General features: G+C 39.2%; 1 protein-coding gene across 2 annotated transcripts in view; it reads right to left on the bottom strand.

The window, feature by feature from the left end:
• The window catches only part of CDIN1 (CDAN1 interacting nuclease 1), a 130,508-nt gene extending 114,896 nt beyond the window's left edge, over positions 1–15,612 (bottom strand). The window contains exon 1 of one of the 2 annotated variants that reach the window (XM_054198613.1): positions 15,236–15,612. In XM_054198613.1, coding sequence (XP_054054588.1) covers positions 15,236–15,336 — 101 coding nt within the window. In that variant the 5' untranslated portion in view covers positions 15,337–15,612. The remainder of the gene's footprint in view (positions 1–15,235) is intronic. The other variant, XM_054198615.1, reaches the window with a different exon arrangement.
• Between the last annotated feature and the right edge of the window lie 1,255 nt (positions 15,613–16,867).

The raw sequence follows: 16,867 nt of genomic DNA, 5'->3' as shown, positions 1-16,867 counted from the left end.
GGAAGAAGGGTACTAAACCATAAATTAATACTAATTTGGGGTGGATATCCTTTGTTTTCAAACTTCTCCTTTTAAGAATAAGTAAAAGTTTCTTCTATCAACTTTCATTTAGAAGTAATTTCCCCTTCCCAACAACAGCAAAGCTTTAAGGCCAAATAACGGAAAAAATGGCATGAACGTAATTTTTAGCACAGCAGATCTGCAAATGCTTTTTTCTCTCAGTACCCCAAAGTATTTTGTTAATGCACCACTTTCCACTAAACCAACCACAAACAAATCTTTAACTTAAAGTTATGGCTGTTCATATGTGATCTGTTACCTGGATTAAAAAAAAAAAAAAAGGCAGAAGGCCTCTCTAGCCACCTAATCACCATATCAATGACACATGCCACAACAGAGAAGCACTAGTTTATTTGATTGATCATGGTAGATAAACTCCAAATAACAGAGAAATTAACAAATGCTTGACATTTGCTCAACATCCATTATTCTGACACTGCTTTCAGGATTTCAAAGCCTGGGAGTATGCTTAATCAACATTCATATTCCCTAGTGAGCTACAGGCACCATATTGTGCCCCGCCTTAGTACTGATGAAAACTGCATATTGGCCATTTCCAAAATGTTCTGGGACTCCACACAGGGCCCCTTCTCTCCCTTGTTCCTGTTCTGCAGTTTTCTTTTAAACACTTCCAAGACAAAAGCATCTGCCAGTTTTTCTCTCTGGGGATGTATGCAAAATGAACTTAACAGTTTTAAGGCAGAAGAAACCCTCACATCTAAATTCATTCATAGGACAGAAAAGGGCCTAAGAGGCCTCTCCAGGGACAAAACCCTGCTGAAATTTTCCCCGACAACAGTGGGAGCTTTATAAAATCTAAGTCCAGACAATTTCCAATTCAAATGCCCAGCATAGCATGACCTTTGTCAGATCTATGAGCCCTAGATGCACCCACTATTTTTTTATTCTAACCAGCACAGACATTAGACAGGGCACTACTGCTAAGCAGGAGGTTGAATATTTGCATGCTCTTCTATTGTGAAAATGTAACAGTGACAGCACTGTGTCGAATTCTTTTCCCCCTAGAACTTTAACTCCATAGGAGAGGCATAGCTGACAGATGACTCTCCCAACATCTGTGTTATGTACACCGCACAGCTGAGGAACCTTGGATCACTGTCACGGCTTCTTGGAGATGACCTACACCTTTCTTGTATCTGCTCATGATCAAAAAAGTAAAATAAAAATTTGAAAACGCCCTTTTTTTAAATGAAAAGTAAATATGGCAAGAAAGATTAACATAATTTAGTCATTAAGCTGTTCACATAGCAGCTCACCATATGTTGTATAAATGTCCTATACAAAATAATTTATCAGACCTGACACGTTGCACATCATATTGTATTATTTAATATGCTTACTAAAATTTCATGGATCAAGCGCCACTTCTGAAAGCATACAGAAAGCCCTAGAAAATATTTCTTCATCTTCCATGATTTATTTTGATTACCTTTTACAGCTACATGACAAAGTGGAACTTGCAAAATTATGAGGTTAAGGTTTACACAGCTATTGCTTCATATACTAAAATATAACAAATGGCTCCATGTCTATATACCATTTTATTTGCATTTGATATTCAGAAGCACATTAAAATAAGCATGTTGCTTTCCACTGCATATTTTAATAATTTTAACTGGTTATTTCAGTAAACGTCCTGATCCACTAATGCAAAGTTCCATTGATAGAGAGATATATACCTTCTTGATGAAGAGACTAGAGAGCTAAGAATTAAAAAAAAACCACTGAAGCAAACAATTGGCATGTGAAACATGTTGACCAGCCCAAACCTGTCAACATACAAATATATTAATTTCTACACAGTAGCTGAAACATTTAAGTAATACTTTTACATTATTGAGATTTTAAATGTTAGAATGGCAAGCACCTACACCCAGATAAATGGACAAAATTCTCTACCCAGAAACCTCAAAACCACAAAAATAATCATGTATAAGAATGATAGCCTGTCACTGGTGAGGTCTGTGTCTAAATAGTAAATTAATACAAAAAGTGTAAGCAGGAAGCTTGCAGATAATAGTCGGGTAACCAATGGGATTTGTTTGGAAAAAACCCCTCTGCAGTTAGAGGACATACCAAACAGATAGATATGGCTAGAAGAATGTTTAGACTGGAACCATGCATGTATTCCATAAAGGACCATTTTCCTTTTTCTCTCTCAGACCACTGATGTCAAAGGAACACAATACAAATGAGATAAAAAAATGTAATCCAACTTCTCTTTTTGGCCAATAATTAAATTCTTCTGTTTCTAATAACAGGATAAAGGAAAACATATTCCTGTGTCAGATAACGCATTGCAATGAGGTCATTAAACACTGTATTTGGAACGGAACTTGCTTGGCCTATTGGAGTACCTGCCAATTGGTCAAAGCAAATCTTCCTTTTTAAGCTCTGTAAGAAACAGAAATCTAGCTTATGCATTATTTGTATCTTTTTATATTTTGTGTATCCAATACAATGCACTTGTCTAGGAAGACACATTCATCATTTGTGTTGAAAACTGAAGGACAGTTGCATTGACAACATGCATTTTATGTTAATGCTGGAAATGGCTATGTTCAAGAGCCTTTTCATTTGTAGGAACCTACACTTACTCTCCGGCTATGAGTTATTGTACTTTGCTCCAGTTGTAGCCTCGTAATATACATCTGCATTCCACAGAAGAAGTGCAATAACAAACTGGCCGTTACTAGTACCAAGAGTGGCCTGGTAAGAAGTTCTGCCACCTCCTAGCCAACCACAAAGGGAAATAGAGACAGATACATGGTGTCCTTACTGCTGTGTGGGTCCTCAATAACAATAAGGAACTCCAAAAGACCCTTTACATTAAATTCAGTCACAGAAGTGAGTATTACCTCTCTTTTGGTCACAGTTTTTATGTTGTCTTTGAAATGCTTTCAGGCAGGCTGCAATACACAAGAGACTACCTTTGCTATCACATGGGTCTTACTCAAAGAAATATTTGACAACATTCTGTTTTCTGTGGAAGAATGATGTGTGCTATCTTAGGACATTTTTATTCAGTGTTGAAGCTTATGGAGGTATCTGTAAATCAATACTATCAATGCTTCCAAGACCTTGCGGGCATATAGATACAGATATGCAAATAGAGGAGATTCGCACAAACAATGAAGTCCTCTTCAGCACCACATTGAAGCCATTTTGCCAGTTTGGATGGAGAGCAACACTTGCTTAAATATCCTATTCAGACGAGAAGGATAAAGCAGGGAACTGAAGTTCAAGAATTCTCCAGCATAAGGCAATGAGACTGTCACTATCAATCAGGCTACTGGATATCCTGCAGTGTGCACTGGAAGGGATAGTGTATCCCATTCACATCACTACCTCATTCAAAACATTATGGATACTAGAATTTTAGAAAACATGTATGAAAAGAAACCATAAAACACAAAAATGCTTTAGTTGCTGACAAAACAGAAGTTTTCAACCTAAGGGGTTCACAAACCAAAATGTTTTTCCCACAGCAGGCACAGATTCCTCTTTGGCAAATTTAAGCCTGCTGACAAGAAGTTCATTTACTTTGAATTCTCCATTTGAAGTCCATGGACAACAAGGACTCCATGAAATACAAGTTGAAAACTAATGATAGAGCGTGAAATCTTAGCATGCCAATGGGAGTTAGAAATCTACTTGTATGGTACCAATTAGTCAAACAAACAAATGAACAAGGCTTTTAACCATCACTGGATCTGAAGAAAACAGAGCAGTATTTTTCCACTCTGTTTCCAATGCTGTTGGTTTTTTTGGCACCAATACTCTACTAGGCTTGTCTTAGAAGAAAATTTTAGTGGGATCAGTTACTGTATTCCATATTCCTACAGAAATTAATCCTTACCATTTTTTCACTCAGTTTGAAGTATAATACAAGCTTCTGAGACTTTCACATTGCAAAGAGATACATTATTTTTACCAGGAACTTAAAGGAATAAACAATTAAAAAATGACTCTCATAGAAGCATATATGTTATTTTATTAAGTGATGTGATAAGCTTAGGGGCATATATCAGGACCAAAATGGTTGTAGTCATTAATTTAAGTAATAAATCATAGGTCCTGCCAACAATGACAGCAAACAGATGCTAACAAGAAAATGTATTATTTAATATTGTCATGTGTTATAAAAATGTAAGTGTTTAGGACACGTCTTAAATTTTTATAATAATATGCATTTAATACATTACTGTTTTGACACATACGAGAATCAAATTTATAGGTCTCATTCGGCACTTGCTTTCTCTTCTGTGAACACAGAATGGATTCCTGAGGGAAAAAAAGCTCAAGAAGTGAATGTTTCAAATAGATGTTTGCAACAAAATCGAGTTGTTTGTCTTGCTGTCTTGAAGTAAATATCGTAAGCACTGAATCTCGTTAGAAAATGAAAACCAACATATGTGCCTTCATGTAAACAGAAGTTTTCCCTGAAAGTTCCCAGGAAATTCAAACTATGAAGTTTATCTATATATATGGACAGCAACGGATCTTATCATTTGCTACAAAGTTAAAAAAATAATTCCATACAATCCTTACAAGCAGAATGTCAGTACTGAATGAGCCTGCTAAGTTTTAAAAATAGCAGTTTTATTTTCCATTGTGTCTTATTATTTGTTTCCTACATCAGTTTAAATAATACCATGGAACCCTACAATGATTTTCACCAACTGCATCCCTCGGAAAAATGCCAAAACCAAACTAAAATCTATGTTAGTTATTAAAAACATGACCTATTCCCTTCCTTCCATTCATAGGCACTCGCTTCTCAGGCCTCTGAAAGCTGGAACAGAACGATGATCTGATTCAAGTACTGACATCTGAAAGTGTAGGAAATGCAATTATGCCTTTTGGCAAGCCCAGCCACGCTAAACAGAACCACTGTGCGTACACCTTTTCCAGCACTGCATCTCTGCTGCTGTACAGCCTGCTGCATAATGTCCCTCTGCAGAGGGTCAATGGTTTCTAAGATCACTGCTTTTTCCAAACGTTTTTGTTTTGCTTTAAGGAAACTGCTTGGACAATAACATTCCTGTTTGCATTCTGTTTCACTTTCATTTTCAATCAACTCCTCCAGGTATCAGCACAGTTCCTTTCTTGGAAGTGCTTCACTCAATGCTTTAAAACACTTGAGGAAGCAGTGATCAGAGTATGGAAACTAAATTTTCTTCATTAAATCTACTGAAGCAGATATTAAAAATGCATTTAATATACTGGGGATGGCTGGTGGGCATCAGTGACTGTGACAGGCCAGTTACTGATGAGCTGCTGTCAGACGGCCTTCTCAGCAGGGATCTGTGTCTAAGGCTGCTGAAGGACAGCAATATCTTCCCTTGTGTGTAAGCTCTATTCATCTCCCAAGTATTTACTAAATCACAGAGCTCTGCACACAAACCCAGCGTTTCAGCGCATGCTAACAAATGATGGATGGCCTAGTCAATTCGTTATGTCCTGAAAGCGTGATTTCCTGCCATTCCAATCATCAAACCTCTAGAGCCTTCAGAGCTGATCAGTCCTGGAGAATATATTTTGCAGGCTCTATTAAAGGAGTAGAGGTTCTTTCCATTAGTCTCAAACTTTTTTTTTTTTCTTCTGGCTGATTTAAAGAGAACTCCCTCCTTCCCCCTCCTTCCAACAGCACCACCGCTACCACTCTTATCTGTGTAAAGTATTCAGAGCATGTACTGTTAGTATGTTAGTAAAATAGCACTCCTGGAACACCAGCCAGTTAAAAAGACAGATTTTGTTTGTGACTACTATAAAACACGACAATCTTTTATTTAAATTCATCTATACGTCTTTATTATGTAACCTAGACAACCTCCAAAACATTTTGTAACTTAGCTTCTTTGATCAAATACCTTTTACAGCAAGGGAGTGCTCAAAAGGACCCATTTTCTTTGTATTTGCCTAGTGAAACATATCGGAGCTCTCTTAATTGTGTTCCTCCTAAAAGCATAAGCCACTTAGGAATAAAGTTCTGATGTTCCAAAGACAGGTTAGCTGTCAAAGAAATAAAGCTTCTAGATTTCACCCTTTTCATAGCAAGGCAATATACTTGACAGTCTTTCTTCTACATGCTAGAAGAGAAATTTTATTTAGCTTACCTATTCAATGATCTATAGGAGCAGAATATACGTACCTCACGCTTCTTATTCTGAAACACTGAGCTTCAAAGGAATTAGCCTACAGCTGCTGAAGAGTTAGCTGTCTACAGTACAGCACAGTTTTTGAAGGTGGTACAACAGCTATGAGTAAACTAGGTAAATAAGCATTTGGTTACTCTGAAATGCAAAGACCTTGGATTTCTGTGCTTGCTAGGTGTGATCCAGCCACAGCCAGCACAAACCAATCCACGTTGCCCTACCGTTCACCTCAACCTTGACCTGGAGATTAAACTCACTTTTATTGCACACAAAGGTCATCTGTGTTAGGTCAAAATTCAAAGTCCCTTGTCAGCTAAGGTTGATATATTCCAACCTTTCCTACTCTAATGCATCAAATTTTTCATGGTGAGGTCATATTCAGCAGACAGTGTATTCAGCAATTTATCGTGCCATTGTAATATAGCCCAGAATATGATTGTCCAAAAAATAACACATGAATAAAATATTTTCCCCTCTGATGTAGCAAATCCTCTTTGTTCATAAAACTCTAGCCTAGACTTGTTTGCAGGCTTCAGAAGAATTATGGACTGTGGAACTGTTTCTGAAATACAATTAAGAATTACCATGTCTATCATCATTGTCCTTAAGTACAAGCAACACGAATATAACGGTATCCCAAAATCCACAAGTCAATTAAAATGCACATATGGTCAGTGTTAAAACTTCCACTTCATCCTTCCTTAACAACCACCATAATCTGGCCCTTAAATCTACAGACATCTGTTGGTCTGTCTGATGACACCAAGCTTGCTTTAAAACAAAATGCTTAGAAAAAACAGTGCTACAAGACTTATATTCTTATCTTACTGGTGATTGTCACAACTGTGGAATTTGTGAAGTGGCAACAAGTACAACCAAATTAAGCTTCATGAAGCAACACAGTAATGTACACCAAGACAACTCCTCCAGCTTTGACATATAACAGGATTTACTTTCTCTTTCTTTATCTCTCTTTTTTCCTCTCCTTCTTTACCTTTTTTCTTTCCCTTTCTTTTTATCTTTTTTCTTCTTTCTCTTTTCCTGTTTTCTTTTCCTTTTCTCTTTTTTCTCCCTTTTTATTTCTTTTTCTCTCCCTGTTTTTTTTTGTCTTGCATTTTCTCTCTTTTCCCTCTTGTCTATATTTTTCTCTTTTTTCTTTTTTTCTTTCTTTTTCTGTCCTTTTTAATTTTTCTTCTTTTCTCTTTTTTTCTTTTTGTCTGTATTAAACAAGAGCAGCTAACACACAGCTACAACAGAATCAGAATGCATTTTCAAATTATAGGGAACTAATTTCCACGTCTGCTTTAAGAGGCCCCATCCAACCATTGTATTTCACCATCAAATCTTCAAAGTATATAGGATTGCCTTCTAAGTGGTTTGTATAAATTCCTCAAGGCCAAACAGGCTTTCTCTTTACTCAGCCAAAATGAATTTCACAAGTGTAATAAGTCCTGTTCTGGGTGATTATTTTTTATCTAAAATGAACTGTACGGTAGCACTTCCCGTACTGGAAGGGGAAAAGGTTGAGGGAGAAAGAAGTATCTTACCAGTACTCAAGAATTTAGAAAGTACAACCTTATTTTTGGTTGCATATTTCAAGCAAAATTTCAAAACTAACCTTTAAAATAACTCTGCATTTTGCTAGGATGGACAACATATGTGGGAATGCTTGTGAAGAAGAGTATGATTACGCTTATAAAAATTGTAACAGAAAACTACAATGGACTTCCCTCAAAATTAATTTTCATGGCGATACATGCTTATATATGTCATGTACTTTTTAGTTAATAGACAACATGCAAACAACTCAAAAAAACTGTTTCAATCTCTTTCTGTAGAAGTCCAGAAGGCAGCCATGTCCTAAAAACCTAGAATTTACAATGTGCCAATGTAAGAATTTTCTATCTAAATCCTGTCTGTTGGTACTGGAGAGCCCTAAAAGTGAGCAAAACTATATTTTACATTCTACTCTGAAAGCTTCCACTGCTACCAATAGCTAGATTTTAAATAAGTATTCAATGTTTAATCTAATGAATAATGGAGGTGACAAAGTTCTTCTGAATTATATGCCGATTTAGTTAATTTCTGTCACACAATACTTTGTATTACAGGGAGGATTAATATCCTTCCTATTCAGGGTCATAACATAAGCAAACAGTTTTTTAGCAAGACATACCAAATACAACCAGTTACAAGTTCTTCAAGGCTTTTTCACTGGCATTTAAGTGAAAACACAAAATGCGTACTGCCCTCTGGTTTAGCCTATCAAAGCTGGAATATCTTACAGGGAATTTCCTACAAAGGAATAGTGAGGACATCCTTCCAAAGGGAACAATATCAGTTCAGAGCTCACATAATTACTTTGTAGAGTAAATTTTTATTTGATTTTAAAATTATTTTGAATATGCTACATTTTATTGTAGGTAATTTCTGAAAATTTGTATATTGTTTATTTTCTTTTCAAATAATGAGCCAAGACCTCTTTCTCATCTCTTACTATCAATCAGTCGACCTGTGAGGTTAAATGCAGCTTCAAGTACATAGCATATTTTAAATTACATTAGGCTTTTGCTACATGTAATAGACACTGTTTGTTTTTACAAATGGTAGTGTAAAACTGTTTACCCTGAAGTCTAACATAAAAGAAGAAAAAAAGAAATACCAAACTTTAAAAATTCTATTGTTTTCGTAAGTGCTCTAGCTATATGCTCCAGAACATTTAAACACACTACACTACTGCAAAGTATTTGCCACTTCAAAATAGGGTGGAAATACACCAATGGCCATTTAGCGTCTCCCTCCAAGTCTCTGCATCTCCTACTAATGTCCACTTTTCTTTTTCCTCTCATGAGCTGGTCTGCTGAAGTTGATGAGGTTGTTTATATAGGCAAAGCATGAATTTATTTCATTGTTAAGTAGTGAGAATACAGAGAGAGCTTAAAATGTGCCTTTATACTTTCTTTTTTTGTAAAAAAAATAAGTTTCTAGCACTCATGAGCACAGAGGCAACTTTCTAAATGAGACTTGCTAAATCAGTGTTTGCAGGGTAAAGAAAACCACCCTAGTTCCTCTGCTTTCCAAAATAATTAACCAACTATTCAGAAGAGCAGGGAGAGCAGAAGTTGTTACAAGAATGATGTCAGTATCGCTATGACGAGAGCCTTTCCAGGCAGAAGAGAGTGCAACTGAAGTGTCACGCACACCAGTAGGCTGCCTGCTCAGAGATAAGATTTCCCTGTCTAATGTATCTGTGCTTGAGTCCTGAGTCTAGAGCTCTGAAAGCCACGTAGACAGCGTAGACAGCTAGCTGCCCTCTGCTCTTGAGCTTCACTGCCCTTCCTGGGTAACAGCAGCTCCGAGGAACACTAGAGCAGAGGACAGAGAATTCTCCTTCCACCCTGACTCGATCTCCAGGCTCCATTAGAAGCAGGTACCAGAACACAGAAATGGAAAGGAAAACGAAAATGAGTAAAAAAGGAGGGAAATGAAAGATTGTAGCAATTCTACCTTCCTGTTTCCCACCACAACCATTTTGGGCTTATCTGTACTGCTTGATAATCTAAGCAACAGCACAAAGCCAGAATTAAATTATTCATGAAAAAGCAATATATTTCCTTGTAAATGAAAAAAAAAAAATGTCTGGAAGAGGAAAATCAGAGGCCTATCTACCCCCAATTCTAAAAACCACAAAGGGAGGCAACAGTGACACTGGAAAAGAACAAGAAAAAATGTTAACTCAGTCTTAAGCAGCTGGTAAAAGAAATAACATTGATGCCATACATTTAAACTTCTTTAGGGCCTCTGTTTTACTATGAACTATCACTGAGAAAGTGGTAAAAATGAGCAAATAATAAACAGATTATATTTTCCAATTTACTTTTTTACATTGTGAGACATTACCATGCAGATACACGTTTTGTTTAAAAGAAAAATCTTGCTGGGATGCTTTCCAGGCCTGGTGTCATTTAATAAAGCTATCAGTAATTTGGAGAACGAGCAACATAATTACTGAAAATGTGGGTAAAACCTGAAATGATATTAAGTAATGAAGAAGACAGGTCATGAATGTAGAGGAACGTGCATCACTTGATATGCTCTAGGAACAAAGACTGTGTGCATTCCAATAATCAAACAGGAAGTTACATATGTTAAAACCAAATATCCATACTCGAATATCAAGTATATCAATATGAACCTGAGCGTCACGTTTTTCTCTTGTTTACTGGAAAAAAAATGGTAGGAGGGGAAAAAAAAAAAAGTTCTTCTCTCACATTATGCCGGCTTCCCTTATCTTTCTGCTGTAAGAAAAGGTCTTCCTGATCACTAGGAAGGAAGCTTTCACAGAGTGGACACAAACAGCATAGTACTTCTTTGAATAGATGCATGGAAGAAAAGTGAAGACCTGCACAGAACAGCTGCTGTAAATTTTAATACTTTGAAAGCCTAGTACTTTGAAACCCTCTAGAAACACAGTTTGCAATCAAATAGGCTCAAAAAAGAATGCTTCTTTTACAGGAATAAAAGCAAAGGTACTGAAAGGGAAGTTGGGCTACAGGCACTAACTTTAACAACTTTAAGTAAGGAAGAGAAACAGTACAGACTGCACTAATTCTGCTGTGGACGAATACAGCACTCCTAAATGGTATTAAATATGTTTCACATCAGTTCAGTCCAAGAACTTGAAAAGCACAGTTTTTGGAATCTCTAAAAGATGCAAGGCTACTGAGCCAACCTGCACTGTCAGAAAGTTTCTGGAACCCCCAATTCAAACACAACACAGTGTAAGAAACATAAAGACTCAGAACAGAACCAAACCAGGAAAAACTCTGCAGAAGAAAAAACAAGATAATACCATAATGAATTGGGTCAGCAACCCTTACACCCTTAGAAAGCTTGGTAGAGACCAGAGGAAGATTCAATCAAGAAAACTGTAATATTCAATCAGAATTGGATACGGAGAAGAGCAGCAAAATATGTACAAAGTATAGATTTGAGAAGGGCCCAGTCATTTGTCAATCACGTTCTACTGGTAAGAAGCTTCAGGAAAAATTCCTGAAGGGAAACTCTGTCTTCTGCCACATACAGAACAACTGAGATTTATTATTTTTTCCCCAGGAGCAGCTAAACTGAAGTGCTAGAGTATCAGCTTGGGTATGAATCAAACCCTTAGAAGCTGGACTTTTCTTGACAAGTTAAAATAGTCTTTGAATACAGTTAAAAGTTTAAAGGTCTAACCTACATCTTGTCACCATAAATAGGTAAAAGCAGAAGATTTTACTTGTAGGCAGTCCTAACTACTATTTAATGCAATATCCTACATTTCCTACAACTAGCCCTACAATGGGTAATGCAATTTAGACGTTAGGTCTCATTGAGAAGAATAGTATCACAGAACAACATGAGCCCATGGCTAAAGACAAAGTAGAAGAATAAAATACAGAAGTTACAAAGACAAACACAAATTATTAGCAAGTAGATACATTCAGGTGAGAAACAAAGCAGAAAAGGTGGTACCCTTTAGAAAAGCACAACACAGAACATAGAGAATTATCAGTCCAGTGGTGTATACATTAAGAAGCTCAAAGAAACTATGTATCAGTCATCCAATACTGGCAGAGATTTATCATGCTTAATGCTCTAAATTACATTTTGATAATCCTCAGGTCATCCAAAAATCCTGCTGTTAAACATGAACACATCAGAAGACAACTGCTAAGCATGTAACAAATACCTTAAGAATAATCAAACAAACAAATAAATAAATAAATACATTGGTAATTGCCAGGCGTGGAATACAAAGTGCAGTACTATCAGAAAAAGAACAGCAATTTGATTCCTGAGTGTCCATTTTTGCAAAACAACTGGATTCTAAGTAAAGTAGACTAAACCCGTGTTGTCTGTAATGTTACAGGGTTGTAAAAAAATTTTTAAAAAAAGTCTCAATGCTTGTGTGAACATACTTACAAAGAATATTAGAAGCAGCCTAATTTTGACTATTTGACATTAATAAATCTCATGGCAACACCCTTTTGAAGCAGTAATCTCACCTGCTGAAGTAGTTCAATAATAGTAAGAACAGACGACCCTCTTAAAAAATTATTTAGATTTGCAGGTCATGTTGACAGCCACTATACAGCACACCCATACAGACTAAATTGTGGCAATAGTTTTATGGAAATTACAAATTACTTTTAGGGAGAAATTGCAGAACAAGACCAGGCCCATAACAAAATGTGAAGGATGCTTTATACAAATAAGAAGGATAAACTGTGAGTCTTCAAGAAACACAACAGACAAGGGAGGAACCAATAGATAAAACGGTATTAAAAAAAAACCTGAGCAGATTCATGCAGAAATCCAAAGACTCTCAAGATTTATGAGGCAGTAGGAACCAGAAATACTTGAAAATTGTCAATTTATGTATTGCATTACTAGTGGAATACTGATCCTTCCTGGTGAAAGACTGAAAGTGCAAGGTGAAAGCAACTATTATGGATGTTAGTACTTTCCAGTTTCAAACAGCAACTGTTACCATATAATAATGACAAACTGGTTATGGACACCTTCATCACACTGCAAGCTCCATGACAGATTCTGAAATATTTTCTTAAAACGACTGAGTTAGAAAGTTGGGGTGGGGAGTTTGTTTGTTTGATTTTAGTTTTCATAAAGACAAAAAAGTGGCAAAAAGTCCAATCAGACCCTTCTTGTTCTAGAAGGCAATGACACAGTTTCTAGATATAACAAACTTACTCCACAGTTATGAAACACATCACTGAAAAAGCCTCCCCTTTAGCACTTAAGATGGCACACAAGTTTACAAATCTCTGCATCTGGCTTCTTCTACAAGATAATAGTTACAGAGACTGCCTGTTCTTCATGTTATAATATGTACCTATTTCAATACATCTTCCTTCCTGCTAAGGCAAGCAGTGGCCTTGGAATGTAGTGTTGTTGGTTTTTTTTAAAATGCATCTCAAAATAATTACCCCAACATGTTCTGCTACTTAAAACTTTCTCTGAGGGTCTTCTGCATCTGCTCCGCTATGAGAAATAAACAAAAAGATGACAAAGAAACATCAGTTGCTGAGCCATTCACGGAAAGGTGACATGAAAACCTCCGCAAAATATACTTCAGACAGACATTTTTAAAAAAAGGTATCAATTCATTCATCATTCAAATAGAATATTTTAGCCTTCTCCCAGGATGGACAAACAAAATTCAGGATAGGCCTACAAGTGGAATTCAGAAGAGGACATTCTCATCTCAAAATGTGGATAACAAGATAACAGTATGTTAAGCCAGCAAATCACGGAAGCAACTACTATAGTTAATCTCTGCTTTTTCAGCACACCTGAGCCAGTTGCTTTAGAAAAAAAGTTATTTTTTCCTGAGGTAACTCTACATTGCTATTAGTACGTAGTTTTTCAGGAGTCATCAAGTTCCAAAACTGAGGAGTCAACGGATCTTTTGCAGCATCAAACAAGCAGACTGCGAAGTAAAACGTACCAACAGAAAGGCATGGTAGTTTTCTGACAAACTTATTTTCCCTATTACAGATACTCATGTGCCTGTTGGATCTGTCTTGGAAGTGGGTTCCTACATACAGTGATGGACCTGGCAAACCAACCCAAATTCTAACCTTCTTTCAAGACAGCATTATAAGGAAACTACAAAAGAGAACATGTGCATGTGTGTGCGCACATGTGCACAAATACACACAAGCACTCGCTTCTAATTTCATTAGCAACAAAGTGATAAAGCCAAGTCTAAGCTCCTTAGACATACGCTGTCACAGTAAGTGGTCTCCCAAGTTGCAGCAGTTACTGTGCGAGGTGAGCTGGGCTCCTAACAATGCAACTTGATGCACTCACTAAACCAACCACATTGCTTTAGCATCACTTCATCTCTATAACAGGGCTTGATTTTTAACTACATTACATGCTTTTCTGAAAAGGAAAAGATTTCACTGGACAGTTTAAAATCCTAAATTAATGTTGGCTCTTCATCTACTTACTGTAAGTTACATACAGCTTCAGACAGTTTCCTCAGCTGTGTTTGTGGTAAAGACTAGCAAGGCTTGCTCAGGAAGCCTGGGAATGTTTTTCTGTTTTACTTATTTCTCTCTCACAAAATTAAGCACATCACTTTAAAACCTGCAGTTTTCAGGTGCATTTTAGAGACAGCACCACTCCATTCCCCACAGGATCCATTTGGATTCCTGTCCAATTCAGCACTAGTAATCCTTTTCCCACACCTGAAAAAAAGAGAAAAACCTTGCAACATGTCCTTTACAACTCTGTTGTTGGTAGTAAGCAAATTCTGGCAATGAAGATCAGTGCATGGAGAACATCCTGTGACGTACACCTTTCCATGCTAGCCTATGGTCATTTGCAAGTGTCTTTGACAATTCTGGATGCAGCTCAGGCGAGGAAGCAAATGAATGCTCAGATATAAGTAGATAACCTCTTTTCCAACCTTTAACTGGAGGGCAGCACCACCTGGAGAGTTATGGGTCCAGAAAGCCCCATTTCCCTCAGCCACAGGGGCAGCGGTACCACAGGTCGGATTCCACCCTTAGTCTCAGCCACCGAGGAACAATCTGAGCCTTAATCCTTCCCTCACGTCAGAAGATCTACTTGGTGTTTAAGAGCCTCATGAAGGGACCTGAGAGCTTTTATTCGGACGTGTGGCGGGGACGGTGTGTGTGCGGGGGGGGGGGGGGGGGGGAAGGTGCGCTCTTTATTTAGTGCCAACTTCTCAGGTCACAGAGAGCGAGCAGCACCCTCCTCCCAGCAGCAGGATGACCGTGTGCGTGTCCAAGTGATTTTTGTACCGTGTGGGGCCTGGAACTGAGGGGCACCGGCTGGAGCCGGCGGAGCGGTCCCCCCCGGCGGCCCCTCGCCCGCCCGCAGCGAGCTCCCAGGCCGCCGCCCGGGGCCCGAGCCGCCCGCCCCGCGCCGGGCAGCGGCCGCGGAGGGCGGGAAGCACTTACCTAGGGAATTTCTCCTTCAGCTTCCTCAGGCTCTGCCGGGTGGGCTGCACGTGCCCCAGGAACTGGGCTATTTCATCGTACTGGGCTTTGCTCAGCTTCATGCCTCGCACCGCCGGGCCCGCGAGGCCGCGGGAGGAGGGGGAGGCAGCGGGCTGCCGCTCCGGGCCTCGGCGAGAAGCAGGAGGCCGGTGACTAGGGGGTGGAGGGGCGGGTCGGGTCGCGGCAACCCCGGGGCGCCCTTTTCTACAAGCCTGGTACCGAGGCAGTCAGGGACGCTTGCGGCCGCCGCTTTTCCGCAGCTCCGCCCCGCGGCCCGGCCGGGGCGGGGAGAGCCGCCATCCCGCGGCGCTCGGCTCTGCGCAGCCGTGCAGGCGGGAGGGGAGCGAGAGGCGCGCGGAGGCAGCCCCCGCAGCGGGTGGGGGGAAATGGCGCTTGCTTGTGGGCATCGCCACCCCCGTAACCCCCGGGTTTCGCACAGAGGCGGTCTCTTGCCTCGCCCGGGGGTGGAGGAGGTCGCCGGCCGCCTCATGGCTGAGGAGGTGCCCGCTTTTGCGCCTTACGAGCCGCCTCTTGCTTTCACGTCGGGGAGGGCGGAAGGAGGAGGCCGCCGCCGGCCCCGGTGCCTCCGATCTGAGGAGACCGGCGTGAGGCGGAGCGGGTCGGCGGCCTGCGTGTGCCGGGCCTCTGCCATGTGCTGTGGGGCCTGCCCGAGAACGGGGTGTTATGACCCCCCCGCTGTATTCTGGCCTTAGAGGATAACTTTCGAGGCCCTTTCCAAAAGTCACGTTGAAGTTACAGTTTCTTCTGATTTAAAGAAAAAATAAATGCAGCAGTAGCAGGACTGGGGGTCCTGACAGGGCCTGAGTGTTACTGGCTTGCAGCCGTGCATGTACCTGCAGGAATGGCTTCTGCTAAACCATAGAAGATAACCAGCCACATTTGAGCTTGGATTTACTTCAAGGTGTGTTAGGTCTTTAGTTAGGTTTGTTAGGTCTTAAGTTATAAGCAACTTATATTATTAAGTATCACTTAAATACCAGGAAGTATGTTGCAAGCCTTAGTCTCCTTGCTGGGCATTTTTAATGACTTACTCTGAATAACTTGGAAGATAGGTATGCCCTTTTATAAGAAACATGATGTGAAAACTAGAAGTTATGAAGAGAATTAACCATGCATTTGACTGAGAAATAGAAATATTCCCTTTAATTTCAGTTTAATTGCACTCATGAACTATATAGAGGCTACTGGAGTCCTAACCTTGAGGTTTTAGGCACTTAATACATGCAATTTGCTTTAAATCTTGAGAACTTAATTTTGTATTTTCATAGATTTTAGGTTCTGTTCACTTGCTTTCTTTCTTGAAAGCTTTAGGATCACATTTTAAGTGTTTTTCCACATCTTAGCCAGAAGCTTTACAAAGTTTCTTGAAAGAGTACAAGATCTGGAACCTCAAGGAAAAATTAATAGCATGGCTATGTCAGCAGAGTCAGTCATTTATTTGTGAGACTGCTTTCTAATTGATTGACAATGCCCAATGAACCCTCTGTCACTTGATCCTATAGGGATTTTAGTGAGTTTTGTTTAGAACCAGGAGCTTTCCTGGGAACAGCTATTTCTGGTACTACGGCCTAA

This window comes from Rissa tridactyla, chromosome 4 (assembly GCF_028500815.1).
Source record: "Rissa tridactyla isolate bRisTri1 chromosome 4, bRisTri1.patW.cur.20221130, whole genome shotgun sequence".
NCBI lineage: Eukaryota > Metazoa > Chordata > Aves > Charadriiformes > Laridae > Rissa > Rissa tridactyla.
Note: the sequence above shows the minus strand (reverse complement) of the source record. Positions and strands in the feature narration are given on the sequence as shown.